Genomic DNA, 18,142 nt, shown 5'->3' with positions numbered 1-18,142 from the left:
ACTATTTGTTACTCTTTGTTCTTTTTTGTAATTTCACTATTTAATGACAAAGTTTCAACAATCAAGCTGTGTTGATATAATGATATATCATGCCTAAATTAATCATTTGTGCTTAATGCAGATGCCTCATGCAAAGTTATTATTGCTTTAATTCCACATGTAGTCTCAGAAATCAAGGGTTGGGCCCTTTTATAATCATGCTATGGTGAGAACACTCATATCTCGCTGAACTCATAAGGGATTATCTGTTCTCTTCTAATGATACTCAAGAGCACTAAAGGAGCAAATGCACTGATAAACAGGTGATGACACCTTATATTTTCATGGTAGCTGCATGTGCAAAATTAAATGCGTTGAACACCATATACATATGTGTAGATAATTTGGGCTACTCTAATTTATGCAAATAAGTATGCATGCCACAAACTACATCATGATTCTTTATTAATACAATTCAAAACACAGATGAAATAAAAAGAATGACAGAAGAGGAAGAAAAACACACACGTTCATGATTCAGACAAACAGCAAAGGAAAATCTAGGCCTATGTTCCTCTTTTCAAACTGGCTGAAACTTGATGAAAAAACAAAACAAAACATTTGGTTAAGTAACCAAGACATTTCCTGCACACGTTGCCAACCGAATATTACTCCATCATGTAAGCATCTGGGTCCTAGTTTCCTCATAATAATAAAAAAGGAAGAATAAAAGAAAAGTATATAAAAAAACAGTGATCTGGGTTAGTGTTAATAATTACATAATTACGCCTGTCAGTACTATAATATTTCACATACTCCACCTATTTTTAAAAAAACAACTTTACCTAAAACCCTGCTTTGTGTGCTGGGCGCGTCTGCTGCTCTAAAAGCCTTTTTGGTGATATTTCACCTTTATCCAGCGCTTTCATAAACGCGGCGCTGTCCGCGTCCAATGAACACGCAGCTGACGAACGGAACAGCTCCGTCATCTTGACTGCTGAACTACAAGTCGTAGCAGGTCGGACAAAGAATCGCATTTTTTAACCTCCAGCCGAAGTCAGACTGCTCTGGACGGCGCGTGCAGCGCGTGAAGGACACCGCGTTGTTATGCTGAAACCGAGACTGTTTGGTGGCGATTATACGTTTGACTTTTGTAGTCCGTTTCCTGCTCAGCGACAACTTTTGACAAATCTAGCGTGTAAAGCAATATGACAATCAAGATAAGGACAGCGCGCGCTCTTCCATCCCTCTGAAAAACAGCATAGAGACAGTAAGTAGACCGTTTTGCCGTTTTTGTCTTTTATTTCTTACTACTGCCTAGAAATATATAAATCCCAGGGGCTGCAGGTTATTTGAGTTCAGCAGTTGAGCGTTTCAGACTGTGTTTGCCTCGTAGATCCTAATATTACTGCGCTACACGAATGAGAATATTTCTATTTTAAGACTATGTCTTATTAGCCTGGTAATATAATTTTCAGAACAACCCAGAAATATTTTTAACTTTAATACGCAGGGTCATCGACTAAATAGGTGCATCTGCATTCTAAATTGGTGACGTTTACTCAATAATTCTATACAAACTTTTTGCTTTGTGCTGTCTTGGGTCCACAATGTGGACCTTAACCTTTTAAACCTTAACATTTTAAAACAGTTTTGTGTATTTGTAAAGTCGCCCCCATATCAGAATATGAATTCAAGTCAAGAAGCCTTGTCTTAAAAAGAGCATTATATGTAAAAATCAAAATACAGATACATAAAACACTCTTTTTGTGGAACGACCTAGCTATGCAGTCAACTCAAAGTTAGGATAATGGGCTTCTTAGCTTATATATTCCTTAAGTCCCCTAAATGGTTAACACAGACGATTCTAATGATTAACAGCTGCCATGTATTACCAGACTCTATTTCTCACGCACTACTCTGAGAAAATAACAGACATCAAATAAAACAGTACTTCAACTGTGTGTATGCCACCGGGAGTTTAAAAACAGAATTGGGCTATTAATACCACGTTGGCAGCCAAAAATGTTTTAACCTAGAATTGGGAATCACATCTGAAATGAATGGGCACGTGTTTCTAATGCCACACTAACATGTGAGTCGTCATGGTCAAGTGCTATTTCAAACATAACACACTCTTGAGATTGTTCGGACCTTTCATGTTGTAACTTGAAGCCATATGTGGCTAGCGGGTATTTGTCGATTTATGCACAGCCAGTACATGCACATGTTTTAACTCACTCTTTTATATATACATTTGTGACGTAAATCATTTTAAGTGAAAGAGTCTGACTAAATCTAAACCTGCTCAATAAAATAGTGTTTAGTTACTTTATCTTGCAGTAAACACCCAAGACCTTTGAAGAATGTTGAGACATATTCAAAGACAGATTCAAGACAGATTCAAAGTCTGTTCAAACATGCAATGGTTTTATATGCACTGACTGCACTACTCTTTATTACAGGGATGTTTAGTCTAACTGAAGTTGCCTCCCTTAATGACATCCAGCCGAACTACCGTATTCTGAAACCATGGTGGGATGTGTTCATGGACTACATTGGAGTAATAATGTTGATGTTAGCCATCTTTTCTGGAACTATGCAGTTATCTAAAGATCAAGTGGCGTGTCTTCCCATTCTTGAGGAAAGCATTAACCCCGAGGCAGCACTAGAATGTTCCACACCAGATCTGGCCACCACGCCCTCAGAAACCAGAGACCTTCCTGACAGTGTTGCACATGAGCTCCTTAACACTCAACCTACCCCTTTAAAAGGTGAAGATAGGTGGTCTCAACCTCAACCCAGAGGACGAAAAACAAATCTGGACTATCAGCAGTACGTTTTTGTCAACCAAAAGTGCTACCATGATGCCCTACCATGGTACAACAAATACTTCCCTTACCTTGCTCTCATACACACCATAATGCTAATGGTAAGCAGCAATTTTTGGTTCAAGTACCCAAAGACCAGCTCAAAGATTGAACACTTTGTTTCCATTTTGGGGCGGTGCTTTGAGTCACCTTGGACAACGAAAGCTTTGTCTGAAACCGCGTGTGAAGATTCTGAGGAAAAGCAGAGATTCACAGGGGGTGTGGCTTTCCAGAAACACGTATCCTCGGAGGACAGCAGTCAGTCTACACCTTTGATGGAATCGCCAGCGGTGCATTTTCCAACCGAAAAGCTTATTGCAGAAGCTCCTAGCCTGACCACCTTAGACAAAAAAGATGGAGAACAAGCCAAGGCTCTTTTTGAGAAAGTGCGAAAATTTCGAGTCCACGTAGAAGACAGTGACTTCATCTATAAACTCTACGTGGCTCAGACTGCGATAAAAGCACTTAAGATAATTTTGATCTTGAGCTATACGTCAACATTTGCCTCGAAGATCCGATTCTGCCATATATGTCTACCTAAAATCGAAAGTTTGACTGGGTATGATCAGTTCTTTTGCACTCACAACATGGCATTCATGTTGAGGAAACTTCTTTTCACCTTCATGGCAATGATATGTCTCTATGGACTGGTGTGTTTGTATACTCTCTACTGGCTCTTCAGGAGACCTCTTAAGGAGTACTCTTTTGAAAAAGTCAGAGAAGAAAGTAGCTTTAGTGATATTCCTGATGTCAAAAATGATTTTGCATTTCTACTACACATGGTCGACCAATACGACCAGTTGTACTCCAAACGGTTTGGCGTATTCCTCTCTGAGGTGAGTGAGAACAAACTACGAGAAATAAGCCTTAACCACGAGTGGACATTTGAAAAACTACGTCAGCATGTGACATCCAATGCTCAGGATGAACAAGAACTTCACCTTTTTATGCTGTCAGGACTACCTAATGCCGTATTTGACCTCACCGATCTGGAAGTCCTGAAGTTAGAGCTTATTCCTGAGGTCAGGATTTCAGCCAAAGTTTCTCAGATGACAAACCTACGAGAACTACATCTACATCACTGCCCCGCAAAAGTCGAACAAACTGCTTTTACTTTTCTCCGCGACCATTTACGATGCCTCCACATTAAGTTTACTGATGTTGCAGAAATCCCACCATGGATTTATCTGTTGAGAAGCCTCAAGGAACTAAATCTGTTTGGGAACTTGAACTCTGAACACAACAAGATGATCGGTTTGGAGTCGCTTAGAGATCTGAGACACTTGAGAACGTTGTACCTCAAAAGCAATCTCAACAAAATACCAACTAATCTAACAGAACTCTCGCCACATCTCACCAAACTGGTGATACACAATGATGGGACTAAAGTACTGGTACTGAACAGTCTGAAGAAGATGACCAGCCTGGTTGATTTGGAGCTCCAGAACTGTGATTTGGAGAGGATCCCACATGCTATCTTTAGCTTGGCTAACCTGCAAGAACTGGATTTGAAGAACAACAATATCCGAACCATTGAGGAGATCATAAGCTTTCAGCACTTGAGGAGACTGATGTGCCTCAAGTTATGGCACAACAAGATCACTGCCATTCCACCATCGATAGGCCTAGTGAAGAGTCTGGAGTCCCTCATTTTCTGTCACAATAAATTGGAGACCCTTCCACCAGCTTTGTTTCATCTGCCCAAACTGAGGCACATTGACCTCAGCCACAATTGCATCTCGAGTATACCAGTGGAGGTTGGACACCTTCACAACCTTCAGCATTTTGCAATCACTGGGAACAAAGTAGAAGTTCTACCTATCCAACTGTTTAAATGTTCCAAACTAAAGGTTTTATGTGTGGGTCATAACAGCATTACTTCCATCCCAGAGGCGATCGGTCAGTTAGTTCAGCTGTCCCATTTAGAGCTCAAAGGGAACTGCTTAGATTGCCTTCCATTCCAGCTTGGCCAGTGTCGCCTTCTTCGGAAAAACCTCCTCTTTGTGGAGGATCACCTTTTCGATACACTGCCTCTGGAGGTCAAGGAAAGTATCAGTAGCGATTAATGGACTGATGGACATTTCAATTCTGTAGAAATTGTCATCAACAATTTGATCTGTAAATGGGCACCAAAGACAGGAAGCAAAATGATGTTGCAAAATGTGACAGGAACATTGCAAACAACCAGTTTGTGTTTGCTTCTGTTTGCAATTTTAGGTTAAATTATTAGGTTATACATGTATATTGTGTTATTTACAGTCATTTTTGTTGTCATATTAAATATGCAGGCTAATGCATATTATAAAGTGCACCCAAAAATTACAATTCTGTCATTTTTTTTACTTGTCATCCCAAACTTGTATGACTACTGTGGAATACAAAAGGAGATTAACTTTTTTTTCTTCTTTAAATTTTTTTGTCCATTTTAATAGGGTCCAAAACAACATCTGACCGCACTGACTTTAACTGTATGGATAAAAACACTACTTAATTATGACAGAATTACCATTTCTGGGTGAACTATCCCTTTAAGTATTAGTATTATCCCATTTAACTCCGTAGTTCTCATATTTTTGTTTTCAAAGTGTCTTTCAATGGCAGTTTTCAGGTATTTTCTTTAACTCTTAAACTTAACTTAAAATGCATCTTATGTTTCTTTTTTTGTTTTGTGTTTATACAACATTAAACGCGTAAATGTATCATGTGCTTTGTTAGATCTGGCCTTTGAGTTTAGTAGCTGCACTTCTCAGCATTTTATACACTCCAGAAGACAAGATCTGACACGACGAAAGATTTGATGAAAGTTCACCTTTTCTCTTTAGCAATATTGCAACACGTTTTTGAGTCTGAGAATGTTTTTGTATTTCCTTTTGTTAAGTGAAGCATATTAAATGCTTTTTTGCTGTAGCGTGCTGATAAGAGGCATATCAAGGACTGAGAACTGCTAGACTGGGGGAGATGCACACCCTGCATCTCATGATTAGAACCACAGTGACCTTGTAAAGCGGTTTACTTTTGCGCTGTCATTATATCTTAGAAGAAGCCGAACGCTTTTCAAGGAACATCTAGAAAAACGGCCCTTGACGTTCTGTTGTGTAATTACGAATGCCTTATTTTTTATGTTCTCTGATTAATAAATGTTGTGTATGAACATGACTTGAATACATGTTAAAATGTTTTTAAAAAGCCGTTAGATTAACCCTTCAGTTTTACCGCTAAGGACAAAAATATTGTAAATGAATGCAAGTAAATAGATTGTCTTTGTATTCCAACTCTTGGCATTCAGATTTATTCTACATATTCTAATTTTCTTTAGTAGATTCAGCACTTTACATACTTCTGCATGCATACATGTTTCTACTTGTTTGCTTTTTTTTTTTTTTAACCACATTGTTGATTTATAGAGGATTTGCCCACCCCCTTGTGTTTTAACTGTTGTTTCCGTAGACATTCTTATCTTGATGACTGTTTATAGTAACAGCTGGTGAAAAGACACCGAGCCCATTGGTTCAATACAGTCTACCAGCGTTTGTGAAAGAAGGCAGCACGGTGGTTCCTATATTTGAACACCTTTCAGCGGTGGTCCTGTCTGAAGCTGAATGTGATATTAGGACCCTTCTGCTTGAATTTATATTCCCACAAACTTGATGTTACTTAACTGTTCAGTATCTGCTAACAAATCCACCAGTCTTTTTTTTTTCAAATGATTAGGCCTGCCTCGTTAGAAAGGATGATTTGGTTTTCTGAACGTATCCTAGCGTCACTGGTAATTTACTCTCATGCGCATAAAAACATTGCTACTCTTGCAATATGTAGATTATATGGCACAAATTGATATTAACATCTTTGCAAACGAACCGAAGACGACAAAAACATTTTATTCTGAACAGCAAAATTGTTTATAGTGATTTACATTTTTTCACATAAATTACCTAAAAAGGTTTATACACAAAAATATTTGAACCGTAAAAAATGGCCTACACAAGTAACAGTTAATGTTTCTTTTTGTTTTTTTTTTTTTTTTCTTTTTTTGCACACATGGCAAACTTACAGATTAAAGATAAAATCAAAACAGGGTATTAAATGAAAAACCAAAATGTTACCAGAAATGGTGTAAACAGGGAGTTATGACATGCATACTGTTCAAAACTGCTAATATCAATAGAATGGGTTGATTTACCTAATGATTGGTGTGTTGGCATGAGTCAAACTTCTGAAGTAAATATATATAGACTTACATTTCAGCACATATGCATCATATGTGTACCTTTTAAAATCCATGGATGGGACAAAAAAAAAAAAAAAAAAAAAAAGTTGGTTTTCAAATTAAAATGGCTTGTTATAAAATCCACATACAGTTTTATATCAGTTTTTGTAGAGTATAAATCTGCCTTAGATTAAACTCAGTGTGAGAAGGATCTGAGGTAAAGGTTGTTTTTTGGTGGGTTTCACCGAAATCTCAACATATTCACCCACCGTTTGTACGTTCTTTGACAATGTAGAACACAGCACAATGTAACAATATCTAAAAAGCGGTCTGTGATAACAATGGATCCTCAATAAGAGTAAAAAAAAAAAAAAAAAATGGAAGTCCTTACTGATGCCAATATAAAATTCAAATGAAAACCAAACAATTTACATACAAGTGATATTCCAAGGACAAATTTTGTGTGTTCCTGGGCTCATGAGGATATTTGCATCACTGAAGGTTGTGCCTGTGGTACTGAGTTGGGGCAAGAGTCCTTGGGGAAGGAGGTGACCTCCACCATCCCTGCCCCTGTGTGCGGTACAGCAGTATTCATGATGTGCCTCTGTAAATGCTTTATCCAGTCCTCCTGCACTGACAAAGGGCCCTGGAAGACTAGATCACAAAACCTGCACACGGAAACAATTGCACATTAGATTTACCATGATGCACTGACAAATTAAAATGTATGAAATTTATGTAGACCATGTAGTGTTCATATAAAACATAATAAATTCAAGTGCCTAAGGTTTCAGAGACTATTCAGAAAAAGTGAAAATACACACAAAATAATGTTCCATCGTTATTCAGTGTAACAGATTTATGTAAAACTGAAACATTTATCCTGTACTGTGTCTAAAAAGTTTATATCACTGAAAGTGAAATTAGCGAGGGTACTCTAGCCTTAACGGACATGTCATTTAATTTTTTTTGTTGGATCCATTGCTATGGTTATCACTATATCAATCATTGTTATTTTGAGGCTAAATATGCGGAATCATTTATTAAATTTTACAGTGTATGTTTCCAAAAAAAATAAAAATAGTTTATAGCCTTTAACACACCCAAAGGACCCCAAAGTTGTCACTTGATTCATCTTAATTCAAGTCTTAATTCATCATGATTTCACAAAGTTCTGTCATAACAAATAATGCTATCTATGCTGCACAATGAATTTAATTTTGATGCTCTACAGCAGGGGTGCTCAACCCTGCTCCTGGTGTTCAACCGTCCTGCTAAATCACTTGAAAATTAAAGGCAGGTGGGTTTGATTAAAGTTGAACCCAAACCCAAACCCAAACCCAAGACAGTCGATCACAGAAGTAAATCGCTGTCAGTTAGAAATGAGATTGCATTTCTGTATGAATCAAGATTGTGATTTTTTTTTTTTTGCTGCAGTAAAGCATAGTAGAAATGTATGCATTTATGTAAATACAAGATTTTTTTTTGTAAAATATACATAACATTTGTAGCATACAGTTTACCTGCAAGTAAGTCTATAGATTTCTTCTGGTGTGTGCAGCAGGGGGTACATTTTCTTCTTCGACCCAGACCTTGATCTTTGCTTTCTCAGCTTACAGTCAAAAGCTGCAATAATAAACAATGTATTTATTAGAAATTATACAAACAAAATAAGGGCATTTTAAAAAGCACACCACAGACTTTCACCAATGACAACACTGAAGGTGTTTTTTTACATGTTTAGCAAAATATGTTAAATCATCTGTTCCATGCATTACATTCAGTAATATTTCATCCAAAAGTGCTCCATGTTCCATAGCTTTCAAAACTAATGTAAATTAAATATCATTTCCCTTGTGGTGAACAACTGGCCGCTATATTGAGACCACATGACCAGCTGAAATCACTTGTATCACCTCAGTAAACCTCAATTATTAGAAAGTAATCAATTGAGTATTAATAAAGAATGAATTGGAATAAAGAATAAATTCACTGAGTATGAATAATCTGAAAAACCATCAGTTACTTCCATTTTACTTGTTATGAAAAATCATCACGGTCAAAGCACAGTTTAGTAAAGACAGTGAGCATGTGACATGCATTCGGCAGTAGATCAAAGCAACAGTGAGGTGCAGCATCCCTTATAAACAGGAAGTCAATCGCAAGTACGAAATGCATTAACACAGGCAAAAAGAAATATACATACTAGTTCCATCCAGAAGAGCTTTTTTCTTTCTATGTGCATATGCCCTCAAATGATTGGAGAGACTAACACCACTGTGGAATGTGGTATTACAGTGCACACACACTTTTCTATTGAGTTCACTTTTCTCTGTAACAGAAACACAACATAAAATTAAATGCTTGCTGTCATCATAGATACTATAATACGTCACATTTATATTCATGCATTATCTACCTACATATCTAGATATATAGACATATACAGGAATTTATGGCTATGACGGCAAAATCCCTGTAGTTATTAAACTGTAATTATACTTAAAATATAGTGGTAGAATAGTTAAAATAGTTTTTAAACTTTTGTGTGTGTGTGTGTGTACTGTGTATATTTAATATGCCAATATAAAGACACAGAGTATACATTTTGAAAGTACATATGCACAGATAATAAATATACACAAACATTATGTACACAAAAACTAATTGCAATTAATCGCTTCCCAGCACTAATAGTAGAGAGTAAATAACTAAAGATTTTGGGTTTTATTTTGCATGAAACATTACCTGCTAGTGAATTTGGCACTGCTTTGAAAGGTTGAATCTCCATGCCACAATCTCTGCCTGAAGATAAAAGAATAGCCTTTCTCGCTGTGTGGGATGGGTGCTTAGCTTTGGTCTCTTCATGGGCTCTTCTTTTCTTCAAAATTCCAATCAGATCACTTGGTGGTGAGCTTTTACTAATGTCTATCCTTTTCTTTTCCTCTCTCTCTTCTTTCTGTCGTTTGACAGTAGAAGCAAAGGTTAAACCGCTACTCAACCTAATAGGATGGTAAGAATTGGTGGCGCGGCACTTCTTCTCAAGAACCTGTAGCTTCATCTGAAACTGTTTCTTGTCACGCATCAATTCTTTCAATATGATCACTGGAGATTTGGACGCCGTGGAAGAGGGTTTGCCCAGGCGCTTCAGGTGGCCTCGTACATGGTTGGACAGCCCGGTCCTTGTGTCAAACCACTCCCTACAGAGAGGACAGATGAGCTCTGTCTGTTGGCAGTCTGTTTTCAGCTCTGCTGGACGATCAGTCTGGGATGTATCCTCTTCTGCAACAGGGAAACCATATGCAATCAGCTTCATTCACAACATATGTGTATTGATTAGGTACCAATTCAATTTGTTTAAACTAAAACTGCCTACACTACCCAGCCCGCATGTTGACTAACTTGCAACACAACGGTTGTGTGGAAATATTAATAAAAGGTATCTTTAAGCATCCATATTTTACACCTATGAGCAATGCTCTAAAACACACCTTTCCTGATTATGACCTATAATGCTTTTTCAATTAGAAGTGATTATATCCATGAAATTACAATTGCTATAACATCTGGAAGAGGAGTATGTCTAAATTTGAGCGCTTCACAACATACAATGCCCATTTTGTGTTTACGCAATGATTTTGATTTGGACGAAACTGTAAGTGCTAAAATACATTTTCTGCTAAACAAATGGACTGCATGTTAAGTGTATGCAAAAGCATTGCACAAATTTCCCTCACTGTTGTAACGCTTACTGGCCAATTAGCAGAAAATTAGATAATCATCTATTCACAAAAACTGGCATACGTTCACTGTTCTAATATCTACACTTTTTCAAAAAAAAAAAAGAAAAAAAAAGGAAAATCAGTAAATTTGCACCAAAGCTGAAAACCTTACTGCTAAGGTTGCATAATTTCATCTACTGGTAAATGGGTAGTTGATATATCAATGTCAACCGAGTCAAATTTTTATTAGTCTACTACCCATATGCCTAGCGCACAAAATATTCTACAGATGCACTAAAATAAAACACAATTCTGGCCAATATGTACAAGCTGATCATTTTTCCTAATTATGGACACTAACTGCAAAACCAGCTGGTAAATTAAATATCTTGCATACAATAATGCCTTATCTGTACTCTTTCCCCCGGTTTTACAGAGATGGCTTAAGGCTAGTCCCAGACTAAAAAGAAAATTTGAACTCTCTCAACTGAAAATATCTTGCTCTGACATATCAAAATATGTCAATTCCTTTGTTCTGTCTCAAGAAACATACATGTAACTTCAAAGGCATTTTTATAAAAGCAGCTTAAATATCTTAATTTAATTAAGGCCTAGGCTTGGTTTAAGCTAAAGCCCAGGCTGTGAAACCAGACCCTAGTCTTTTTCACATTTTTTGTGCAACTGATCTTTTTAACCTGAAAAAAGAAAAGCATCATATCAACAGTCATGGTTTTTCTGCAACTTATATTATAATACATTTTATCAACAAATGAAATTGAAACATTTGTATAGATGCAAGAAATTATATCAATAAGAGAAGCATCACCTGTTTTGACTTGTGGTAGTGTTCGTCGTCGAACTGGAGGTACTTTTTCAGTCACCTTCGCTGCAGAATTTCGTACTTTTAGGCCCACTCTGTGCAAATGTCCTCTTATATGATTAGAGAGGCTAATTCCTGACTCAAATACAGCAGGACAATAAGGACAAGCCTTCAAATCTGTCTCAACATCTGAGCTCGGTTCACGCTTTACAACCGTGATTGCTTCCGAGATTTCTTCATCCTTGCATTCATCTTTGACAGAAAGCATTCTTGGGGAACTGTGGTTTTTCCCAAAGTGACCAGTTGAAGCACCAAGACTTGCTTTTATAGATGAAGTCTGTTTTTTAACAAAACGTGCATTAGCATTCTCGCTACTTTCACATTCTTCAGGTCCAAGATCATCATTGGAATCACACATAAAATGACCGTTGTTGATTATTTCTTTATTTCTCTTGGATGTTTCAGGTTTCTTCAAATTTTGTCTGCATTTTGGGAAATCTAAAAGGATATCTTGGCCCTGCATATTGTGGAATGGAGTAGACATTTTCCTTTTGGACGGTGACTTCTTCAATGTTTGCTTTTCCAAACTTATATGCATATAGTTGGTGTTGCCAACATCTTCTGAACAAGTAATGTTTTCATCAGACTTAGAAGTTCCCTTAGTGTTCCTATGAGCTGATCTTTTCAGATACTTTAAGGGGGACGAACTAGCACCTGTTCCAGAAAATGTGGTCTCGCAAATAAGGGAACTGTCAAGACACTCTTTTGTACTGCTTCCATCAGGATCCTGATGAGTGTTGCATTCTGAGGCACTCTGGTTTCTACGTTTCTTTCTGGATAAAAGTGTGTGAATTGATTTGTCAAGTCTTGATTGACTTTGGACACCTTTATTAATCCACACTTTTTTCTTTCGTACATGATCACACTTCTCATTGGATGACAAGCTTTTGTTTTTGTCTGATGCTCGGATCTTTACTGACAATTTTGGCGACCTTGCTGTTGGTTTCGCACATGATGTAAGAACATTGCAAACAGAGAATGACTGGTTAGTTGGAGATGGTTCTTCATCAGAAAAGTCAAGGGAATGTGAGGATGCCTGTTCTTCTATAAACTGTGGTTGGCATGAAGCTTCAACATGATTTCCAATGATGTTTTTAGTTTTTCTTTGAAAAGAACGGGGTAAGGAAATTGGACATGCTGATTTATTGACTTTACGCTCCTGAAATCCATCTGATTTCCAAACAGTCAGATCAGACCCACTGATGCCATGTTTATGAAGCAAATGGCGTCTCAGTTCAACTTCATTCATTTCGACAAAATCACACTTATTACAACTATAGTACCGCTTGTCCTTCTCGTGGGTCTTAGCATGCTGCACAAAGGTGTTCGGACAGTTTGTTCCAAAGGTGCACTGGGGGCACTGCAACTTGGCATCTTTACCTTCATCTTTAATTTGATGCAACTCAATTTCTTTCTGAATTTTTCGTCGCTTGTCCCGGTGAACACTTATGTGATTTAACAATGAACTCTGATCATGGTAACACTGTCCACATTCCTTACATATGAATGGCTTTGAACTAGTTGTGCCTGTATTACAAGTAATTTGAATGTGTTCTTGAGATTTGTCTTTAAAATCACTGTTACTTGGAAAAAACATAGGTTCCTCAATAGAACATGAGTCTGATGGCAAAGTTTCTCTAATTAATCCCATCTTTTGACTCTTGCTAATAGGCCGTTTCGCTGGTTTGGCAAACAAGTGTTTGACTGCCTCAGCAGCTCCATTAAAATACTTGGTACGTTTTACAATGGGTGACTGTAATTTGGATGGTTTCCTTGGGGAACGTGTCTTCTTAACAGGACTGCATTCTATCTTGCTTCCTTCACCCAGGTGATCTTTTTTTGAATCAAAATTTAACTCAGGGTAGATGTCCTCTGAAGGATCAACTTTTAACACCAGTTTGTCCTTACGTTTTCTTCTTTTATGGCCAGCCGGTGAAGGAACTCTTCTTTTATGATTGATGGGCGAAGGAACAGGGGACAGTTTTCCCTCCATTTCGAGACCATTATCATCATCCCACAGGAACTTCATAAATTCTCTTTGGGGATTCCAGTTAAGGTCATTTCCATCATCATATTTATCTAATGAACTTTCTGGAGATTCTGTATCAAAGCCCCATATGCCCCTATGCTCAACATCCTCCGCAGTCAATGTTTGCCTGATTGTTATTTCCCCCTCTTTTCTGAGTGGATCAGGTCCTTCAAAGTGGACATTGGTTGTGACCGAATTCTGAGCATGCAATGATTTGGGAAGGAATCCTGGTACATTTTTTGAAATATCCAGCAAAATGTCATCTGAGATATGGGGTGAGGTGGATCCATTGACGTAAGCAGCCTTGGCTGGTCCATCTGAGCAGATGGAGTCCATAAAACCAACAGCGGTCAGGAGGTCTCCATGGTCACCGAGCAGTGCCATAGTCTCTTGAGGACAATGCACCGACGGTCCTGATGTACTTCCTTCTGCACAGAAGGTTTCGCTATTCAAAAGGTCCTGAGAGTTTCTTGACATTGAGGTGTCATTTTCCTCTACTTTGGCACTCTCCTCCAAACAAGACATTCCTAGGAGTCCTAAGGACCGTTTCTGGGGACAAAAAAAGAGATGAAAATGCATATCAATACTTTAATTAATGTTAGAGATTTAAAAGGCACAGTTGGATCCATATAATGCCCATCCTATAGATTTTATTTTATGGCCGAGACACATCAAGTCGATGGTTGGCTGTCAGCTATCTGACAGGCTAGTTTGTTTGGTGTGTTCCACACATCGGCTCTCGTTGGGCTCACGTCTGCAGCAGTTTGCCCAATTCTTCATGATGAATCGGAGTTTGGGCAATCGATGAGAGTGAGACTGATTGGATGATCAGTTTAGCATACGGGACAGTGCTGGAGAATTAAAGTGAAAGTGATTAAAAAAAAAAAAAAAAAAAGGAAATGAAGACAGAAGGCTGTTCAAATGTTATGTGGTCTTCCCCAAGCATTTCAATTTGCAAATATTTTCATAATAAGAGCCACTAAAAATGAAAACAACACACTACTGATAGTCAAAATGGCAGTGCTGCTTTGTTTCCATTTTGTATATCTGCGGATATCTTGTATATACCTATGTCAGTTTCTTCTTTTGAATGATGGTTATATACCATTAATAGCTGCTAAAATAGACAGCTAATTCCTCTCATGCCGATGTAGAATGCAAATGTTGTGCGGTGTGTTCAAGCACAGCTTTTTGGTCTGATGCTGCTGACAAAAGGTAGCGACACTGTTGACTTTCGTCACTGGCAGTTCTTTGAAGTCGGCTTGGTGTGTCCCAGCCATTAGGATTTGTAAAAAAGAAACATGTGCTATATTCTGTTTAAAACCATTAAAACATCCAGACATCTTACTTAATTCAAGCATAGACAATATAACAAAGGGCAACAGTTGCCATTGTAGATAAACAATTTTTTTTGTAGATAACGATAAGCTCTTTGTGTAATGATATTAGCATCTGCATTTCAAAATATGAGGACATGATCCAGTGTAAGGGAAGCTACTCTAACAGTAGCTTGAGCAGCAACAACACTCATGAATTAATGTAGTTAAGCTATATTCAAGCTATCCTTCTGAAGTTGTTGTAGAACTCACACAATTTACGATTTTGTTTACATAATGTGTATAAATATAAACACACACACACATGCATAAGTTTGGGTGTATGTATTTATGTATATATATGCGTGTGTGTATTTATATTTTGAGAACAGAACAGATTCTGATTGGCTGTCAATGCCTTTATTGTTAAAGTGATCTCAGTCGCTGCACTGCAAGCTTGTGACTCAGAAGGCAAAATGGAATGTAGCTTTTGGTTGTGCTACACACTTGCTATAAAACGTAGTTATCTACTGGAATAGCTACACTCTTTTAAAAGTAGCTTACCTACTGTCACGCTACTGATCAATGTAGTTATACTACTCCCCAACACTGACATGATCACATGATCTCCACAGCTGTCCTGAGAGTTCACAAGCTTTTCGCAATTTTACTTGAGAAACATTCACACTGACAACCTGTCAAAATAAAAGTCTGGTTCAACTTGAAGAAATTATCACAACAATAGATTACTTATTTTCAAGGAATATCATTCAGCATACAACTTCATTGAATTATTATTCATTTATAGTTATACAATACCTGTAAAAGGTAGCTCTCTATGAACAAAAAAGTTGTCTTTACATTTGCTCTCAAGATGTATCAAACATGTGCTTAGCATTTCCTTCCCCATTAATGGTAAGTCAATATCATGATTACTAGCAATTACTAGCAAAAAAAAAAAAAAAAAAATTATACAAAAAAATGTTTAGGCCATACCGCACAACCCTATGCCATTGTATGTCTGTGACATTATGGCTTAACAAAAGGCTAGTTACCCTAATAAAATTCAACAGAATTTAGTATTTTGAACCTGCCCTCATTTACAAATGCAGAAACCTCAAATCGGTAAAACCGTTGCTGTATTGTGTTAGTCTGCAATATGTTGTTTAAAAAATCCATATCATAGAAATAAATTCTGGTTTTTGTAATGCTACCAAGGTAACACTTCATTATCTAGCTATATTAATAAGGCCAAATTCAGCTGAATTGTTGCCAGCTTTTAACAACACTACTGTATACAACAGCTATGGTAAGATGTAGTTATTTTCTTTGTAGTACCACAAGTACAAGAATTTTACTATGTTACTGTGAGTAAGTCTGTATACTATATTAATGTGGCCAGTTGCAAAGTTAGGCCTATTTGGCAACTGTAAATGATATAAACTCAGCTTTGTGTCAAACAAATATCCCTAAAAAAATGTCAAGTACATAACGATGAACTGCAGATTTGCAACTCCAAAATTCAATTCAATTAAAATGTAAATATTTTTTACATTGTACGGACTTTATAGTAAATGGGGTACGAAGACATGTTTCTACATTTAATGTAAACAGTAACATATTTGTTGTTTCAGTGTTTTACTTGGTAAAATATATGTGCACCTCCAGGTTACTGCAAAAATTCATAAAAACAAAAAAATACAATATTAACGTGGCTAATCATAGCTGCTCGTTACTACAGCTGGTTAACAACATCAATGCATGCTACATTCGACAGCTTATTACCAATGTCATTTTCAACATGTAGCCTAGGCCTATAAATTTAGTAAGCCAATCAATACCTATTCTACATGCAATATAGCAAGCACCCCCAACTAGCTGGTCTTGCATGTGTGCACAAGTGAAAGTAGAAATGACTAGACATAATAACCGGACAGTGTTTTAGCCAGTTATACTATAACAACACTAAAGAATATCCATTATACACCTGATACAGAGCAGAAACAGAGATCCCTACTACATGCATAAAAATATAAGAATTCAAATTGGTTGTGTTCATTGTGACACATTGTACAATAAATAAATAAATATTAATGAATCTACTGACAACATTGTAAAAACATTTGCCAACAGATAGCAGACATATCTTCATATGACAATGAAAAGTACCTTTAGTAAAACATTCGTGTTTGGATGTATAAACAAGACGTTTAAAGGCATTTACAGTCGTCATTGTATTATCGTTGTGATTGGCGTTCTTTAAAAAAATCGTATCTTTGTGTATCAAGTTCTATATTGCATAATTAGTGGTTCAGAAAACATAACAGGCATTGAACCCTGCAACACATTTACTCATAAATAGTCCTTTTTTAAAATTCAGAGATTCATTAGAGATCAAGGTTTACGTGCATTAATAACTTAAACATATCAATGACATTTTTCTGCTTAGGCATTGCTATTCCTACACACTATGAGAGTGTGCTAGCAAGGTAGCAGTCAAGCCCCATTATGTTCAACATCAAGCTTAAAACCACTTGCCCCTGTCAAAAAATCGGGGGCATTTTGATGGTTACACCTTTAAATGTTGTTGCCAAATGCATTTTAGCCTACCTTTCTGCAGCTGCGATTGTGGACAATAACACTGAAGTGAAATCATTTCATTTTTGCTCGCTCAAGCTTTCCATCTATTGCGAAGCCGCCATATTTGCTCGATGGTCCACAGACAAAGGCATTGCGCCTCAACGAGGGGGACTCCAAAAGCTCGATGAAAGGTATTAAAAATAATGTTAATTTTGTAAATTCCCACTGGCAACTACTTATTCGTGATACACTATTACACAGCATAAACATGTTCGATACGTTTAATCGGGTGAAAATTCATTATTTGTATGAGTCATGTAAATAATGCCCCCTAAAGAAAAAGTGGACTATTCCAAATAGGTGGCAAGTAGAAGTACTGACGGTAAAGTGAACAGAAGAGGATAAGCAGAAATAATGGCAGTGGTTTTCTCAACCAATTATTAGGAACAAAATAACGTTCATAGCCCGGTATATCGCAGCTAAATGTTTTGTGTTAAGTCACGAATGCATATACACATCAAGTGTGAACTGAGGAAACATAGCAAATTCAATCAAATGT

At 37.1% G+C, this 18,142-nt stretch overlaps 2 protein-coding genes across 3 annotated transcripts; one reads left to right on the top strand and one right to left on the bottom strand.

The window, feature by feature from the left end:
* Positions 1–550: 550 nt before the first annotated feature.
* Positions 551–6,005, top strand: lrrc8da (leucine rich repeat containing 8 VRAC subunit Da). Its single transcript, XM_043258518.1, has 2 exons — positions 551–1,249; positions 2,445–6,005. Exon 2 carries the CDS (start codon positions 2,447–2,449, stop codon positions 4,913–4,915), a length of 2,469 nt encoding a protein of 822 aa, XP_043114453.1. The 5' UTR covers positions 551–1,249; positions 2,445–2,446; the 3' UTR covers positions 4,916–6,005.
* Positions 6,006–6,711: 706 nt separating this feature from the next.
* znf644a (zinc finger protein 644a) lies at positions 6,712–17,727 on the bottom strand. Of its 2 annotated transcripts, XM_043258504.1 has the most exons (7): positions 17,614–17,715; positions 15,568–15,698; positions 11,605–14,236; positions 9,805–10,338; positions 9,263–9,388; positions 8,580–8,682; positions 6,712–7,724 (listed from the first exon to the last, which is right to left on the bottom strand). In XM_043258504.1, the coding sequence occupies exons 3-7, from the start codon at positions 14,210–14,212 to the stop codon at positions 7,532–7,534; spliced, it is 3,564 nt and encodes a 1,187-aa protein (XP_043114439.1). In that variant the 5' UTR covers positions 14,213–14,236; positions 15,568–15,698; positions 17,614–17,715; the 3' UTR covers positions 6,712–7,531. The 2 variants fall into 2 exon arrangements, with proteins under 2 accessions (XP_043114439.1, XP_043114446.1); XM_043258511.1 differs by lacking the exon at positions 15,568–15,698 and having other exon boundaries at positions 17,614–17,727.
* Positions 17,728–18,142: the final 415 nt, after the last annotated feature.

This window comes from Puntigrus tetrazona, chromosome 2, assembly GCF_018831695.1.
Source record: "Puntigrus tetrazona isolate hp1 chromosome 2, ASM1883169v1, whole genome shotgun sequence".
Lineage (NCBI taxonomy): Eukaryota > Metazoa > Chordata > Actinopteri > Cypriniformes > Cyprinidae > Puntigrus > Puntigrus tetrazona.
This window is presented reverse-complemented; position numbering and strand designations above follow the sequence as displayed.

Excerpts from the sequence above, each read along its gene's own strand:
- lrrc8da (XM_043258518.1), top strand. The coding sequence starts at position 2,447 with ATGTTTAGTCTAACTGAAGTTGCCTCCCTTAATGACATCCAGCCGAAC.
- znf644a (XM_043258511.1), bottom strand. The coding sequence starts at position 14,212 with ATGTCTTGTTTGGAGGAGAGTGCCAAAGTAGAGGAAAATGACACCTCA. Across the intron at positions 10,339-11,604 it reads ACTACCACAAGTCAAAACAG|AAGAGGATACATCCCAGACT; the intron begins GTGATGCTTCTC and ends TCCCTGTTGCAG. Across the intron at positions 9,389-9,804 it reads AGTGCCAAATTCACTAGCAG|AGAAAAGTGAACTCAATAGA; the intron begins GTAATGTTTCAT and ends TTTCTGTTACAG.